Source organism: Leucopleurus acutus (genome assembly GCF_964270905.1).
Source record: "Leucopleurus acutus genome assembly, chromosome: 3".
Classification (NCBI taxonomy): Eukaryota; Metazoa; Chordata; class Mammalia; order Artiodactyla; family Delphinidae; genus Leucopleurus; species Leucopleurus acutus.
The window spans coordinates 111,541,025-111,558,239 of record NC_139145.1 but is presented as its reverse complement, the minus strand read 5'-3'; the positions used below and the strand labels follow the sequence as shown (position 1 = coordinate 111,558,239).

At 40.2% G+C, this 17,215-nt stretch overlaps 1 protein-coding gene across 3 annotated transcripts in view; it reads right to left on the bottom strand.

Moving 5' to 3' along the window:
- Positions 1 to 10,405, bottom strand: part of SSBP2 (single stranded DNA binding protein 2) — a gene marked incomplete at its 3' end in the record, with an annotated part of 295,732 nt that extends 285,327 nt beyond the window's left edge. For all 3 annotated transcript variants that reach the window (XM_082837009.1, XM_082837010.1, XM_082837008.1), the window contains exon 1: positions 10,315 to 10,405. In XM_082837009.1, the coding sequence (XP_082693135.1) occupies positions 10,315 to 10,376 (62 nt within the window). In that variant the 5' untranslated portion in view covers positions 10,377 to 10,405. The remainder of the gene's footprint in view (positions 1 to 10,314) is intronic.
- Between the last annotated feature and the right edge of the window lie 6,810 nt (positions 10,406 to 17,215).

Here is a 17,215-nt window from a genome sequence, read left to right as displayed (position 1 = left end):
AGATTCAATATGGTTGTACTATTGATCCTGGACCACATGGAACTTTCCAGATGCCCTAGTCCAAAAACAAACAAAAAAACCAATAGACCATATGCTGGTTGGAAGAGAGAAGTAGAATAAACTCATAATTAGAGGAGAGAGTATTTTTTCTACACATTACATATTCTTCTATTTATTTCTGCCTCTAAAATTTACCAAGTAAAGTAATTTATGCCAGATTACTTTGCCTCTAGATGCAGAAAGAAGAATGGAGAAACAGCTCCACCTGAAATTATAACCTGAGTTCTTAACTGGCACCTTCCTCTCTGACAAGCATTACATCCATGTTGCTAAATCTCAGATACCAGCTAAAGAATTTGGAGCTATTTGTGGAACACTCTGGGTAGCTGTAATTCTGCCCACCTTCTTAGCAACTGTAAAATGTTTTCTTTAACCTTTTTCCTTAACCTCTCTCTTCTTGAGTGCATCCAACCCAAAGTAAAAATGGTGGATATGTGTAAAGAGAACTATCCACACAGTCCCCTCCCACTCACCACCCTCACAGCTCCCATTATTTTTTTCCCCATATGAAGCAATGAAACACAGTGAGGCAAGATGTTTAAAATGGGCAGTGGAGTCAGAAACCTGGGTTTGAATTCCTACTATGCAATTTACTACACGGCCTCGGACAAGGTATATAACCTCACTGAGACTCAGTTTCCCCCTATGTAAAATGGGGCTTATATCAACTTTATGAAGTTGTTGAAGTGATTAAGCAAGAAAAAAAGCCAGACACAAAAAGACAAATATTGCATAATTACACTTATACAAAGTATCTAGAACAGTCAAATTCATTGTTACAGAAAACAGAATGGCGGAGGGGCTGGGGGAAAGGGGAAATGGGGAGTTATTATTTAATGGGTACAGCGTTTCAGTTTGGGAAGATGAAAAAGTTCTAGAGAGGGATGGTGGTGATGGTTGCATAACAATGTGAATGTACTTAACGCCACTGAAATGTACACCTAAAAATGGTTAACATTTTGGTAAATTTTATGTTATATATACTTTACCACCATAAAAACAAAAAATAAAAAACCAATGTTCTATCAATAATCCATATCAAGAAGCTTTCTCTCCTTTATTGGAGAGAGGCACAAAGGGAAAAAAACCACTACCCCAACTCTCCAAATTGAAGCTAACTGGCAAAAGAATAGAGTTCATCAACCAAAATTAGCCTAAACCTTCATTCGAGTATTGACATAAACTTTTAACTGTCTTCTAGTCCATGATTCTCTGTTGCATCAAATCCATACCTAAGCCTTCTTAAAATATGTATGAATCTCTTATTGTAAAAGAGGCAGCTGTAGTATAATGAAAGAAACACTAACCTTGGAACCAAAAAAAATCTAAATATGACTAAGCTCTGCCACATATTATCTGTATTACCTTAGTTGGGTAAGTCAATCTCCATGTACAAATCTCTACAGTCAATGGGAATTATCACCTACCTCACAGAATTATCGAGAGATTTAAATAAAGCATATTAAAATACCCTGAAACTCTAAAGTATGATTCCATTTATATTATTAAATTTGCTGAAACACAAAAAAGATTATTCTATCAAAAATTCATATTAAAAATATACACACATTTCATACTAATACAACTAGGTAATCTCCTGTAGTCCTGAAAGCCACAGACAATACTACTAAATGCCTATATTATAGAAAACTCTTCTTTAGGAATTACATATTAATCCTGATACTAAATATTAGAAATATTTGGGGAGAAAATGAGCGAGATATAGTGATATCCTGTTGTGATATATTTATAACAGGTTACATCCTTGATCCATTTATTCCACAAATATCTAATCAGAACTCCAAGCACTGTGCTAAGCAGTGAGACTACACTGGTGAAGACAACCATGGTTCTTCTCGTCAGGGAACTCCCAATCTAACCAGAACATGAGACATTAAACATCACACAAATAATCCATAAATTTGTGACAGATGTGAAAAAGGAAAAGTAGAGGTTGCTATGAAGCACAGAGTAAGGGGGTCTAATCCAATCTGGGAAATTTATGAGAAATAATTAGCCAGTTGTACCATCCTTTGTCAACCCAACAGGCTTTAAGTATTTAATAAATCTTAGCTATTTCTACCATCAACATTATTATAAAGGCCATATGTTCCACTCTCCTCATTAGAAACAACTGTATCCCTAGGGTTTAGAAGATAAGAGATATGCAACCTTATTATTTAGGAAAACCCAGATAAACTAAACCCGCCACCCAATTCCTCAATAAAAACCAAAACCAGGCTCTCGAAGGTACAGCTTCATCCCAATTCTGACTCATATTCTACATATCCTTGAGCAATTATGCCGATGCTGAGAGGTTACCTCAATGGCAGTTTAGACCTGTCTAAAATGCTCTTAACCCCAAGTCTTCTCATGACTGATTCCTTCAATATTACTCAGGTTTCTGCTTAAACATATCCTCTAGGAACCTTTCCCTGACCACCCAATCTAATGTAGCCTCCCAGTCACTCTCTATTATTACACCACACTACTTTATTATTTTTTAGCACTTATGACTACCTGAAATTGCCTACTATATTTATTTACTCATTTATTATTATATGTTTCCCCTTCAAACTTGAAAGTAAGTTCCATAAGGCAGGGACCCACTTTATTCTCTCCATATCCTCAAGATACATCTTCCTTGCCAAAGACCTCCAGTTCGGTTTAGGTAGTCAGGTACAAAGGAGAAATATTTCCAGCCCACAGGATGACTGATTTAAGCCAATTATGGTAATCCCATTACCTTTGCCAGTAACTGCTTTAGGAGAGGAATTTTACAGTTTTCTTCAATAAGGCAAAAGAAGATATCTGCTAAGCACCTCCAGAAAAGGTTTCCTCTCTGATTAATGAGACATAAAGGAAAAACCTTGCCCTTTTTCCTGCCTTCATACTTGGTTGTGTGACAAAGTGATACTGGGAACCTGATGCAGGGATGCTGCATTCATGAGAGGGAAACCATGACGATGGCAGAGAAGCTGATCTCTTGGTGTTCTTGATTCCCTGAATCAACTCTGAAACTACCTCCTTCCAGACATCCTGTTATGTGAGATTTTTAAGCCCTGATCAATTAAGCCATTTTCTATCTCCTGTTTTGATACCTGCCCCCCAAAGCACAATAAACTCTTAAGCCTCTGTTTCTTCTGTAACATTAACAGAAAATAGTACCTACAGTCTAGTGGATTCTTGAGGGGATTAAATGAGACAATGCAAGTAAAGTGCCAAACAGAAACAAAATACTCAAATGACAGTATTTGCTGTTATTGTTACTATTAAACATTAAACTTACTATGACAAAACTCCACAAGCTCTTTATGTAGTATTTAGGATTTTGTTACTTTACAGAAAACATTCATTTTAATCCTGTTTAAATAAAATCATTTTTAATAAAATAATTCATTTACCTCGCTTTCTTCCATCAGTAAAGAAGCTTTTGGTTTTGTTCTCAAGTTTGAAGTAGGTAAAAAGAAGAATCAAGGCAAATATCAGATCACTGACGAAAAATAATCATTAATTTCAGGTGAGACCCTGTTTTTAGCATCAACTCCTCCCTTAACTTAGACACGGACAGAGCCTCATAAAAATTTTCATCTACTTACCTTCACAAATATTTCATCAGTATTTTAATATTGCTTAGATTATACTAATTAAAAATTTAAAATAGTTTAGTAACTAAAACTGTATTATAGTTATTTTAAAAGTCTTTTAAAAAAGAAAAAAAAATGAAGTGTTATACTTCAGTTTCTACAATTTTTTCTGTGCTCAACTACTTGTTTGATATTCCATGAAGCAAAATTAATACAGAAGATCAAAAATAAGAAATTGCTAGGTCATTGGTTCAAGCTCACTCCAGCTGAATTGCGATTTAAAATGTTATGATGGCTCATTACTGTCGGAAAACTGTATGGGCCCTACATGAAATAGAATAATCAAAATTCTTAAAGTGAAATATGAGGGTAGTTTTGTCATTACTAAAGAAGTGAAACCAACTAAATTGTCTCTTTTAAAGATGAACAAAGAACAAATATTAAATCCTTCACTGTATTGGAAATGCCCAGGCTCTTATGAGCCCAGATAAATTTCTGGTTCTGTTAATATTACAAAAACATTATTAGTTCCACTTTTCAAAAATCTTTAACTATCAACCTTCTGTGACAAAAATCACCAGTTACTCATTATGACCAACCATAAATTTGAGCAACTTGTAGGGCTATTAAAAGTTATCTGGAAAAACTCTATTCTTCCCTGGATGGAACATTTTTCTGCCTATTTTTCAACATCTCACACAGTGACTAAGATACACAGTTTGCGGAAGAATAGCCTCTACTATTTCTCTAACACTACTGAAAACAAGTAGGATATAAATCTTGGTAGACCATCCTTCAGATCACTCTTTATAGTATACATGGGGTTTTGGTACAGTAATCAAATAACTCTCAGAGTGCAAGTCATAAGTCATGTGAAGTCTAGTCGTATACATATGTTAACAAAACCTTACATTAATAGATATTACATATGTAAAATACATACGAAATCTGATAAGCAAAGTTTAAAATCTAAATATAACCACTTATTTTTTATCCCAAACTCTTTTCAGATTTTGACAAATATATCCTATTCTATTGTTCTAATGCTATTTTAAGGCCCTCCTTTGAGAAACAATAAGTTATTAATAAAATTAATATTTTAGCATGTTTACAGAGGCTCACATACTACTAAGCAACAATATGTCACTAGTAAAATATTTTCCATACCAATGTCAAAGCAATAGTGTACACACAATAGTAGAGAATATCCCCACATATTCCAAAATAAAATTATAATTATTTTCAATACATATTTTAAATTATACATTCCAAGAAGTAGTTTCATGTCTTTTAAATCCAGTACATTAGTCCTCAATCCTATGTCCCAACATTAATATAACAGTTGTGATCTCTATGGAAGAGAGAACATTCTAAATACAAAATTTTTTTCCAAATTTTACTTCTAACTCTATAAACTATTGGGGTGAAGTGTTAATAAATGGCAACCTAGGTATTCCAACCCCCACCCACAGAGTATGTTTCAATTTTAAAACAAAATAATTCTATTTTCTAGTAGTAATTGAAGATGTAAGACACATTTACTTCACTACTGCAAAGCAACTAAAACTTGATGTTTTTTTTCATCCTGAATTGGTTTTATATGGCAAACTGGCTCTAAAGTGTGGGAATAAACCTTTCCATTTTTTTTCTTTCATAGCTCTGAAAAAATACATTTCAAAAATACATTTCAAAATACACTAATACTATTTCTAAGAGTAATAAACCTGTAGATAAACAATACTAAAATTTAACTCTCAACATCTTACGCTATTTTTCTTCAGGTTTGTTCCTTCAAAAAATCATTTTTTGGATACTTCTAAAATAATGGAAAAGAGATCAATCAAAAGAAAAGCTCCTATAGCTAAGATGACATATTAGATACCAGTATTTTGGAGGAAATATCCTGGGGATTGGGAAGGAAAGAGTCAATTTAATCTTATAGAAAATTTCATCCCCATAAAAATATTCCTTCATTAGTTTTAGAAATCTTGAATTGTATTAACTGCATTAATGCAATCAAGTTTCTGAAGAGATTTGTATTACTTCACTTGTCTTAACTTTATTTCCTTCAGAAAGGAAGGAAGGAAGAAGAAAATTTTATCATTTTTAGGGGGGCAACTTAATAAAAATGCCAGTAGATACTAATCTCTACAAACTCTCTTTTATATGGAGTAGTATTTACTTACTGTTTTTCCTAAATGACCAGAATTCGACTAAATTCTACTTCATGTATAAGCATGATCATCTATATGGAGTAGCATTTAAATGATCTTTAGACTTTAACCACTGAAAAATGAGTATATGTTGTTTTCATAGTTTAAAAACCAAAGTTACTTTTCAGAGCCCCAGGTTGGATGCACAGTTGGATTTCTGTAGTTTCTGACAAGTTTACTTAATATCACTGTTCAGTATGTGTACCTTATGTTCAATGTTGCTTTACAGCAGATTCATCTTTCTGTGCTATTACACAACTTTAAAGATGAAATTAGTTTAAGAAAAAGCAGTATCACAACTCATCTATTTGCAGGTGCCAGTTAATCTTTCTGTGGCAGTGTGGCATACAGAGTAGCTTAAAGTTCAGCAACATTTCATACAGAAATTGTTCACAACTACAATGTCTAATTTCAAAACTTAAGTGATAAAACAAATTTCCGGAAGGAAAAATCTCAAGAAACAAGGCTTCTCCATTATTTTAGGCTTCCAACTTTCCCTCCTGAAGTTTGTCTTCCCCACACCACACACATATCTGTAATCTGTTAAAATGGAGTTTATAAGCATAGGGTGCACCAATGGTTAAAACTGCATATCTGATCAATCTTTACAGTCTGTTATACCTGATTATGTAATGCTGTTCCCTAAATCTGTAGCATTCTACCCTAAATCAAGAAAGCAATCTGTGACAGTGAAAAAAAATGCATCTTTCATCTTCCACTACAGGTTTTAAGCAGAGATAGCTTTGTTAGAAATCCAGCTAGTAGTGTAACCCTGGGCAAAGTTACTTAACTACTCAGAATTTTCTTATTTCTTTAATGGAGAAAAAAAAAAATCACTACCTTGCAGAATTGTTGGGAGAATTAGAGAAAATATATATAAAGTGCTGAACACAGTGACTGACACATAGAACGACAAATAAATAATGATTACTGTTTTGTTGTTGTCGGTTATTTTTGAAATACACCTAGGCTAGAGAATATGGAACTCAAACTTCCAAAGTTCTTATTTTGGAGGTCATTGAAAAAAAAAATTTCACACTGAAAACATGCCCTTGAGTCTAACATCTTCATTTATTCAACACTATTTGATGCTTTTGACATTTGAAGACACTATTCTTAATGTCAAGGATACCTCAGAGAAGAAATTGGCAGTATTATCCCTTGCCCTCAAGACACTTACATTTTAGAGGAAGATAGACATTAACCAATTCCACAGTTACCTAATTGCAATTGGGATTACAGTGCAGTGTTACAAAGAAAACCTGCTAAAGGGGTAAATGACCTAACAGGATCAGAATTTAAATTTCTACACAAACATCCCTCCTCCCTCCAAGGGTTTTCAATCACTCTCTCTATAATTAAACCTAATCCAAACTTTTGTATAGACTTGATCTGTCTGGCTTTTAAAACAACAAAATCAGTAATTAACCTGACTTCAGCCATTTTTATGTTCAGAACTGTATAGTGAAAATATAGAACCTGTGCAAAACCTACAAATTAATTTCAAGTATTTCATATAATGACTTCTTAACAAAAGAGAAAGTAAAGATATAATATAGGTAAGGGTCTGTCTGATATTTACTATGAACTCACTGGAAAATACATTTCTTGACAGATTAGAAAACCAATATTTTTATTTTATGTGCATGCCATTATTTTTAATAATGACTCAGTTTCAGAATGTTTTTATTAGAGTAAAATAAATATTTACATATTCATTACTGAAAAACAGTTCTGTGACTTTTAAGGCCAGTACAATTCTGATTTGCTTACTAACAGAGCATTTATCTTCACTCAGGTACCTTTTAAAATCTGCCACCTTAAAAAAAAATTTTTTTTTTAAATCTGGGGGCATCCATTTTACAGACAACTTCAAGATTCCTATCTTCAGAACTTAGTAGGTTGTTTGTTGTAGAATACTGCCGTTAAAGTCCCAAGTACACATAAAGGGAAAAAATGAGTGATCAGATCAACTCTCCCAGCAAAATGAAACTAAGTCTATTCCATAAAACAGAATCTATCTCAATGTTTGTCTTAGATTCAAGCAACATTCACCTAGAAATTAATGCAACGACAATTAACCCAGAACAATCATTGTCAATTCTCCAAAAGTGGCCTCTTCACCTGTATTTAGTTCATAAGGCAAACCAGTCCAGGATTCCTGCTGCCAATTATAATGAATGGAAGAAATATATTTAAATCAAATAGCACCATCTAGCAGAACCGTCACCACTTTGCTTACAAGAGTAGATGTTACTTGGTGTTCAGTTTGGTAGATTTGACAGCAAAATGGCAATATCACAGAATTAGAGCTGGAAAGGACTACAGACACACCAGGTTCAACTTCCTCATTATTGTATTAGATACTTAAAAAAATTTTTTACAAAGTTATCAGAATATAGATTAAATTCAGCCATTCCTGGAAGTTCAAGTAAAATACAAAATTACTTTAATTCTCAAATTCAACCACTCCCCAAATAAATAAGATTATACCTCAATACACATTTCAATTCCTTCACTTCCAAAAATGTGAAATCCAAATACTCTGTAATCATTAAAACATCTTCCCTAAATGTCTCTATTTTCTCAGATATATTGCAACCAAATAATAAATGCACACAGATTAGGCTATTTCAAAACTTCAATTCCAGTAACTTGCTGTTTCTTAACCAAGCTATAATGCTAAGCCTTTTACATACTCCTTGTCACAGCAACAAGATCCTGAATATAACTCAGAAAATACCTCTGGGGGGGAGGTGAATACCTCTCCGTTAATTTTTTTTGTTTTGCCACATCAAGGCCTGCCTCCCCTAAATCCTATAGGAATTACGTGTGTTGCTGCCAACACGAAGATTAGGAAACGTTCCCATCCCTAGGGCACAAGAAACTTTCAGGAGACGACTACTAACTGCCTCAAGCTAGGAGGGAAACTCGGTAGTTTGCACGTTCGGTTTTTATTTACGCAGCTATTTCCGCGCGCAAGGTAACTAAAGCAGCTTTTGAGAGATGCTCTCAGACTTTTACCCAGTCTGAACCCCTAGGAAAGGCAGAGCGCGTCCAATGACAAGGATACACTTCACCCTCAGAGTGGAGGTGGTTACTGGGAATCACTGTAAGATCTGCTGTACAGAAAAGAGGGGTTCTTCCTCAGTGGTCACAGTCACTATTTGCTCTCATTGTTAGTAACAAGCAAATCACAGTTACAAGTACATAAGAATAGCAGCAAACAACCCTGCCTCGCAGCTTGCCGTGACCGTGGCATCCCAGGCCGGGAGGGGCTCTTTTCTCGCCAGCCTCCTCTGGGCTCCCACCGAAGTTAACACCTGTATCTCCCCGCCACCCCGACCAAACAACTAACTCCTCCCCGCATCCACGCTTCTACCCTTCCCGCAAGTCCCCGTTCGGACCACTGCCCCCTCCCCACCGCAGACCGCCCTCCTCGCGCCGGCCGCCGCGGCTCCCACGGCTACCCCTCCGCGCCCCGCGACCCCCGCCCGGCCCGCCGCCCGGGCCGCCGAGGCCCCCAGACGTTTGGGAGGTTGCAAGTCTCCAAAAAAAGTTCTCCAGCCGCCGCCGCCGCGGAGTTGGGTCGCCTGAAAGCGGCAGAAACGCCAGCCTACCCCAGCAGATCCCGCTTCTCGCCAGCACACTTTTCCTCACAGGGAACTCGGTCTTAGACTCCCAAACTTCAGCGGCGCCCCTGGCGCCCCCTGCCCGGGCTCCGCGAGGCGCGCGGGGATGAGAATGCCGCGTCCCTCCGCCCGCTGGAGAAAGCCCCGACGCCCACCCGACCCACGGCCGCACACGCCCTCCGCGCCCCGCGCGCGTCTCCGCGCCCGGCGGGGCCCCGCTCGGCCGCTCCGCGCCCGGCTTCCGCCCGCCGCGCGCCCGGCACCGCCGCCCTCGCCTTGCTCGGCGCACTCGGCGCACCCGGCCCCGAGTCCCGGCGCCCAAGCCCCCGCCGCGGCGCCCCTCGCGCTGCCGGCCGCTCGCGCTGCCCTCCCCGCCAAACACCCACATTCCCTCCGCTTGCCCTCCTCCACGCAGCTGCCCTTTCTCCCCCTACCCACGACCCACGTAGTCTCTCCGCTCCCCGCAGCCCCGGACCCCAGCTCTAAAGTTACTTTGTGAGAAGATGAACCCGCGGGTTATTTCCCTCAATCACCCAAACAAGTTTCCAATCCCCGCCACCAGCACCGCCGCCGCCCCCCGATACACTCGCTCCCTCCCGCCGCCAGACCCCAGGGCCGCCCGCCCCGCGCGAGCCCCTCCTGGGAAACAGCCGCTCCCCGCACCGCATGCCCCACCTCGCGTACCCCTCCCCCTGCCAGCCCACCCCAGGCTCTCCCCGGGCGGAGAGTGTCTGTGTGTCTCCGAGAGAGTGTGCGAGTGCGTGCGTGTGTGTGTGTGCGCGCGTGTGAAGGCGGAGGTGGGTGAGAAGCGGAGACACTTACTTCTCCCGGGCCTGGCTGTCGGACGGGACGGCGCTGCTGTTACTCTTGCCTTTGCCGTACATGCTTGTGCCGAGAGCAGCTCCCACTGTCACGCACCTGTCAACCCATCACAGCCTCCCCGGGAACAGCCCCGTCCCCATGGCGACCCACGCAGCTACCCCCACTATTGGCCGCCCCACGCCAAAGCTCCGCCCCCTTCGCCCAGGCAACGCATGAGACTGACAGGCCTCCCCCCTCCCTCCGGCCTGCCGAAGCGCGCGGCGGCGGCTACAGCCTAAGCGGCAGTCTCCTCCCTCCTTCCCTCCCTCCCGGGTTCCCTCCCTCCTTCCCTCTCCGATCTCCTCCCTCCACCCGCTCTTCTACCCCCCTCCCCCCTCCGAACCCCGGCGCAAGGGGGGAATTAGAAACTGCTCTAGAAGGATTTTAAACAACTGGCTGTTCTCTCCGTCGCCGCCCCTCCCCCCGCGCCGCCCGCGCTCGGCTCCTCACTGGAGACAAGGCGCTGGGAGGAGGGGAAAGTGCGGCCTGGAGTCTCTGGCAGGAGCCGGCGGAGCTGGAGCCTTGGCGGCCCCAGACTTCTGGGCGCCCGCCGAGTACACAGGCAGACCTACGGCCCCAGCCGCCGTGGGCCCCCCCCACCAGCCCCTTTCTCCCGCTCCTCTCCTGTCTGTGACCCCGCGCCGGTACCCAGGATTGATCTCTGCCGCCCTCGGCCCTACTCCCTGTGGTGTCACCCTCCGCCCTGCTCCCAGAGGGCCGGCTGGCGAGGGACACGCGCGCCGTTCCCTCGACCTTCTGGCTAAGCAAGCGGGAGGGACTCGCCTTCCCTCCCGGGGAGGGAGTGAGCCTCCGGCACTTGGCGCCGCTGGGATGGCGTCGCCTGGCCCCTGGGGCCGCGCCCTGCAATCTGGGGGAGCACTCTGCTAGGGCCTGCCTCCCAAAGATGGCCCGGTGACTCCTGGGGACTCAGTGGCCTCCACCCTGTCCCCCTAAGACCGGAGGCCCGCGGCGCACCACGCACCAGCTTCCCTGCCAGATCTGCTGCAGAAAAGGACTCCAGGTATCCCCACCTGGCCTGCTTTTCCAGCCTTTGTCGTTAATGCCAACTCATCCTGACCTTTGGAGTGGAAAGGGCCATAGAAGGCCTTTAAAGACATCCCTGTCCTTTTCCATCAGCATAGGCCCCAGCTGCGCTCCAAGGTGTGCAAAGATGTGCCAGAGCTGAAAGGCTGCCCCAGAGTATTTCTGGATCCAAGCCCCTAATCCCATTTCAGTAAATGCGCAAAAGTTTCTAAAACACACACAACCTGGTTCCCAGTTGAACTCCATCCTTTATCTCGTGGAGATCCTTGGATGTAAAATCAGACAAAGTGCAAATAGGGTTAAAAAGAAGAGATGGGCATCAAACAGGGAGTGAGAAGGGAAGAGTGGTGCAAGTGGGGGTTGGTCGGATGGGGGAAAACATCAGGAAAGGATGAAAAGACATGGAACTGCTATGGGAGGGGAGAGGAAAGGATTCAAATGGAGGAAGGTACCTTTCTATTCTGCACATACAGCTTTAAGCTTTTTGTAGTAGGGTCATAAAAATGTATATGGAGAAACGGAAATAGATGGAATTGAAAGAAATGGGCTTGTGTGGGCATTGACAGCAAGTGATAGGAATAAAACATCAACAGAAGGTTAAGGAAAGGCAGTCAGTAAAAATGAGAGAATCAGAAAAGGTGCTGGCAACCAGACATAAATCAAACACTGGGAAAAATGAAGAGAAAGGACCTGCCATACTGGTGTTAAGGAAAATGGAAAAAAAAATTGGAAAAGGTGAAGTGTAAAAGATAGGTAAGAAGAATAACAGAAACAGGATTAAATGAAGTAGCCATAGAATATGATAACAAAAGACGAAAACAAAAGAGGATTGACTGATATAAAAGATATAAGAAAAATAAGCATGCTTTTTTTTAAAAGGACAAAAATTCAGCCAATAGAAGTGAAGGTAAAGTGATAAAAGTCACAGTGGCTTAAATTGATTGATTTTCAAGAGAAGTAATTTGCCATTCCTTACTCAAAATTCTCTGTTTACAATGACCTGCAATGATTTGGTGTTGGGGACATGGCATTCATGGGCTCTGAAGAACTGGAAGGAGTGATAACCTCTCTTGATGAACTTTTGTTCAAAATGCTCAAATGTTATTAGGCTGCCACTCTTTACAAACTCTACCTTCAAGGTTAGCACTGTGTAATTTGTTGTTCAATTATCTACTTCCATTAGCTTTAACCCAGAAAATTATTAGCATCTCCAGGCTCTATCTCCCATAGAATGTTCCCTATAAGGTGCTGCTTCGAGAATGTTGTCAAGGAGGGAGCTCTGGCAGCTGCTGCCCACACCTAGAATAAGGTAAGCTTTCCATTTAAAACCAAGAGTGGGTTTTATACTATTATCTAAAAACAAATTCGATATTATCTTTGCACTGGTGTTGGGATTCTCTCTGATTCTCAGTCACGGCACATTAGAATTGCCTTAGGAGAATTTATTTCTTTTTTGTTGGTTTTTGTTTGTTTGTCCCAGACTAACTAAATCAGAAACCTTGGAGATGGACCCAGGCATCTGTATTTTTTATAAGCCCCAAGTGATTCTTATATGTAACTAGGGCTGTTGAACTCTGCTCTTCAGTATCCATTTAAAGACAGCCAATGGGCACCATCTCTCAGAGCAGATATTTATGTTGTGGCTATACAAAGCAGATGACCCTCCCCATTTTGGTATTAAGACATCTTTACAGTGGACTTTACTTTCTACCCACTGAGCCAACAAATTTGTTTTAGGATGAAAATGTATGTGTTCTTATAGTACAAGACCACAAATAGTCATGGTTTAATTTGCTGTTTCCTGAAGAGAAAGGAAAATGAAGAAAGAAAACAAGAAAGGCTGTTTGCTGTCTACAGCTGTAAGTTATTCGTTTGATTGGTCTTTACTCAGATTTGTTACGTGGAAGAGTCTTGAGTAATGGCATATTTTCTGATATTTAAAAAATAAATAAATTATAGATCTGCACAGTGGGGTATGGAATTCAAAACAATTTGGTCTTAGTATCTGGAAATAATAAAATGCCAAAAGGTCTTAGTTCAGAACTTGCCAAGTTAATGTCAGAGTTACCTTTACAAGAATGTTATCATGCAACAAATATACAAAGTGAAAACATGACTATTCCTCCACATGGTAACCTTACAGCTTAAGTAATCAAATCAATTATCATTAAAATATCTAAGCAGCTACCTGAACCATCATCTCTGTTTTATTTTTCTCTTAATGTTAACACATGTAAATAAAATGCTTCTTTGCCCTTGTTCAAATTATTTTGAGTATAAAGAGTGTTCTTTGCATCAGCAACTGTATCTCATGGGGCCAATATTGTAATTAATGAGATTTGAAACACATATTCAGAGCCAAATTTGAGATCCCAGACACAGAATTGAAGATCCATGTTTTGTTTGTTTTCATTTTTAAAAAGGGGGAAGAAATAGGAGATTTAAAGCTTCCTAGTGTAAAGAATCACAATATAATTTTTGATAAGTTTTGGGGCTTTTTAAACCTCAAATAGGCTGATTAATTTGGGGGGGCTAGATTTGGGGTAGGGGAATACTGACCACCTGAGAATATTTGCATTTGAGGTCTATTTTTTCTAAACTTTATTCTGTCAGATATAGAACACCACAATTACTCAATCATTAGGTCTTTTTTCCCTCCCATTTTGTTTGGGCACATATGCACAATTTTCTCTTTCTGGAACCTGCATCTTATTCTTGGAAGTCCTTATCATTTTAAAACAGGCAGTTTATTATACCACCCTGCTCAAGCTCTAGATTGACTATACATTCCTTTGATTCTAATTTTTTCTCTAAAACATTAAGGTTAATAATGTCTGTATTCTTACAGTGCATGGAACATTAGAAAAGATTTCCCTTTGCTATATAGAACAAAGAGACTACCTCTTTATGTTTAAATGGAAGCTAATCATGAATTTAATTATTTGCATCACATAAAATACTTAGCATGTTAACTTAGAAAAGAAAAACATTTAGAGTAGAAAATATTTATTTAAAAAAATTAAAATAAACTATTTACACATAAAAATGGATTTTCTTGTTTGGGGTAATTTTTCCAAAGGACAAAATTATACTATTATTTATTTGTTTTATAGAACTATTTAGTTTAAGAAAATAATGTCTCCCTACTTACATTCATATCACTTTTCATTTGAAGTCATTTAGCAGAATATACCCCAGTTAATTAGATTTTCCTGACCAGCTTTTTAAATTGGGTAAACTGAGTCCTAGAAAAATTCATTAGCATGATCTGATCCATAAAGAAAATAGAACTAGTTCCAAGATGAGAACTCTGTGTTCCTGGCTGATGGTCCTGTTCCCAGACCACGAAGCCGCACCTCTTTCTCTTAGAAGTGACTATTCCACAGAGGAATGTGAGCAAGCTCTGAGATGTTTGTCACTCAAACTACCGTATGAAACTTCACTCCCAGGACTTCCCTGGTGGAGCAGTGGTTGAGAATCCGCCTGCCAATGCAGGGGACACGGGTTCGAGCCCTGGTCGGGAAGATCCTACATGCCATGGAGAAATGAAGCCCGTGTACCACAACTACTGAGCTTGCGCTCTAGAGCCCACGAGCCACAACTACTGAGCCCGCATGCCACAACTAGTGAAGCCTGCGTGCCTGGAGCCCGTGCTCCGCAACAAGAGAAGCCACTGCAATGAGAAGCCTGCGCACTGCAACAAAGAGTAGCCCCTGCTCGCTGCAACTAGAGAAAGCCCGCATGCAGCAACGAACCAAGTCAGCCATAAATAAATAATAAAAATAAAAAATTTAGAAAAAGAAACTTCACTCCCAAGCAGAACAGACCAGCGTGCTCATATTCGCAAATATGTTCACATGCCACGTTCCAAAGTAGTGAAATGAACAGAGTCATCAGAATTATAATACGATGCAACATGGTCTCTCATACCAGAATAATAAATGAAACGGGGCCTCAAATTAACATTATTTGACACACTGCTATTGGTTTAACATCAGTTAATCTGAGGCAATGACTGTTTTCTTAACCTATTGCCCTGGATTTTTAAAATCCCAATTTAGATATTCATAAACACTTACCAGTGGGTTAGGAGAGACAGTGTGCAAATCTACTGGTTCTAAATAGTTCCATCTCTAGAGTGCCTAGTTTTTTTAACACTATCAAGAATTGGAAATTTAGGAACTTGGAATAATTCTGATCCAAAGAATTGTGCATAAGCTGAAGACGAATAAAAATTTAAGAAAAAAAAAAAAACTGGGCTACCGTGTATGGCAATTTCTCACACTTTAGCACATTTTGCAAAACAAATTCCAAGTGTTGCAGTGTTCACTGGCTGGATTTTTATCATTAAATGTTGAAAGTTATGTAATAGGTAGCATGCCAAAGAGTGTTCTTTATTCAAAAGTATTACTATATATTTTTAGTGCATTCCGAAATCTTCACAATGGTTTTTCACCTGCTAAGGTATGCCAATATGATGTCTTTGCACTCTTGGAGTTGACAAAAGCCCCAGTCTCAAGAGGCAGGCTGTGCAACATTCCAGGTGGTATCATTTCCTTCTGTTGGGAGTGGAAATGCAGGGAAAAAAATAGCACTACATTTGCTTTTCATAATTTTCCAACATAACTGGGTCTTCTAACCAAGTGTGGCAGAAAAGGAAGATAAAATATATCACAATTGTATTTTATTTACCTTTAAATAGTTTAAGAACAGTATTGAAAATCTGTTTAAGACAAGTGCTGAATATTGTCATTGCCAATAGTCAGCCATAAGGAATTAAACAATCCTATCAGGGTCATGTATACTTCCCAAAGATATAGAGGGCACTTTAAATATTTTATTTTGGGGTGTTCAAAAAGTCTTTGAAACCGGTTGGATTCCATCCTATATATTGCAGTAAGTTCCCGAAGATTTTTAAGTACTCTGGGGACTTCTCTGGTGGTCCAGTGGTAAAGAATCTGCCTTACCATGCAGGGGACGTGGATTCGATCCCTGGTTAGGGAACTAAGATCCCACATGCCATGGAGCAACTAAGCCCGTGCACCACAACTACTGAGCTCATGCACCTCAACTAGAGCCCGCGTGCCACAAACTACAGAGCCCACGTGTTCTGGAACCCATGTGCCACAACTACAGTGCCCATAGGCGCCCTGGAGCCTGTGCGCCACAACTAGAGAAGAGAAAACCCGCACGCCACAACTAGAGAGAAGCCCGCGCACCACGACGAAGAACCTGCGCACCGCAACTAAGACCCGACGCAGCCAAAAATAAAAACAAATAAATATAAGTACTCTGTGGTGGTAATTACTACCTGCTAGCATCATCATCATTAGATTATACATGTACAAACCAGATTTCTCATCAGATGAATAATGTTATAATCCAATTATCATCAGCTTTCTAAACTCCTCAGGTCTTTTTTCTTGGAACTAAATTTTTGAGGCAGAGGAGAGAAGGATCTCCCTGCCACATGTTGCTGAGCTATTGACTACTACAAGGTAAATCCCCATTAGCCTCACTCAGCTTCTAAGACAAGTTGTCTGTAGTATTGGGGGCCAGTGCTAAGAAAGTTAAGAAAGAATACATTTTTGACTTATGGTCTGCTACTCTGAGCTTACCTCCTACCCTGTAACACTCATGGGATTTTAATTCTTTGAGGAGAAACTTAATGTGTCCAACCCTGTGGACACTCCTTAGGGCTAAAGTTGTTGCTATGTTAAGGAGGGGTGTTTTTTGTTTTGTTTTGTTTAAGTTTTAAATTTTATTTATTTTTTTATACAGCAGGTTCTTATTAGTTATCCATTTTATACATATTAGT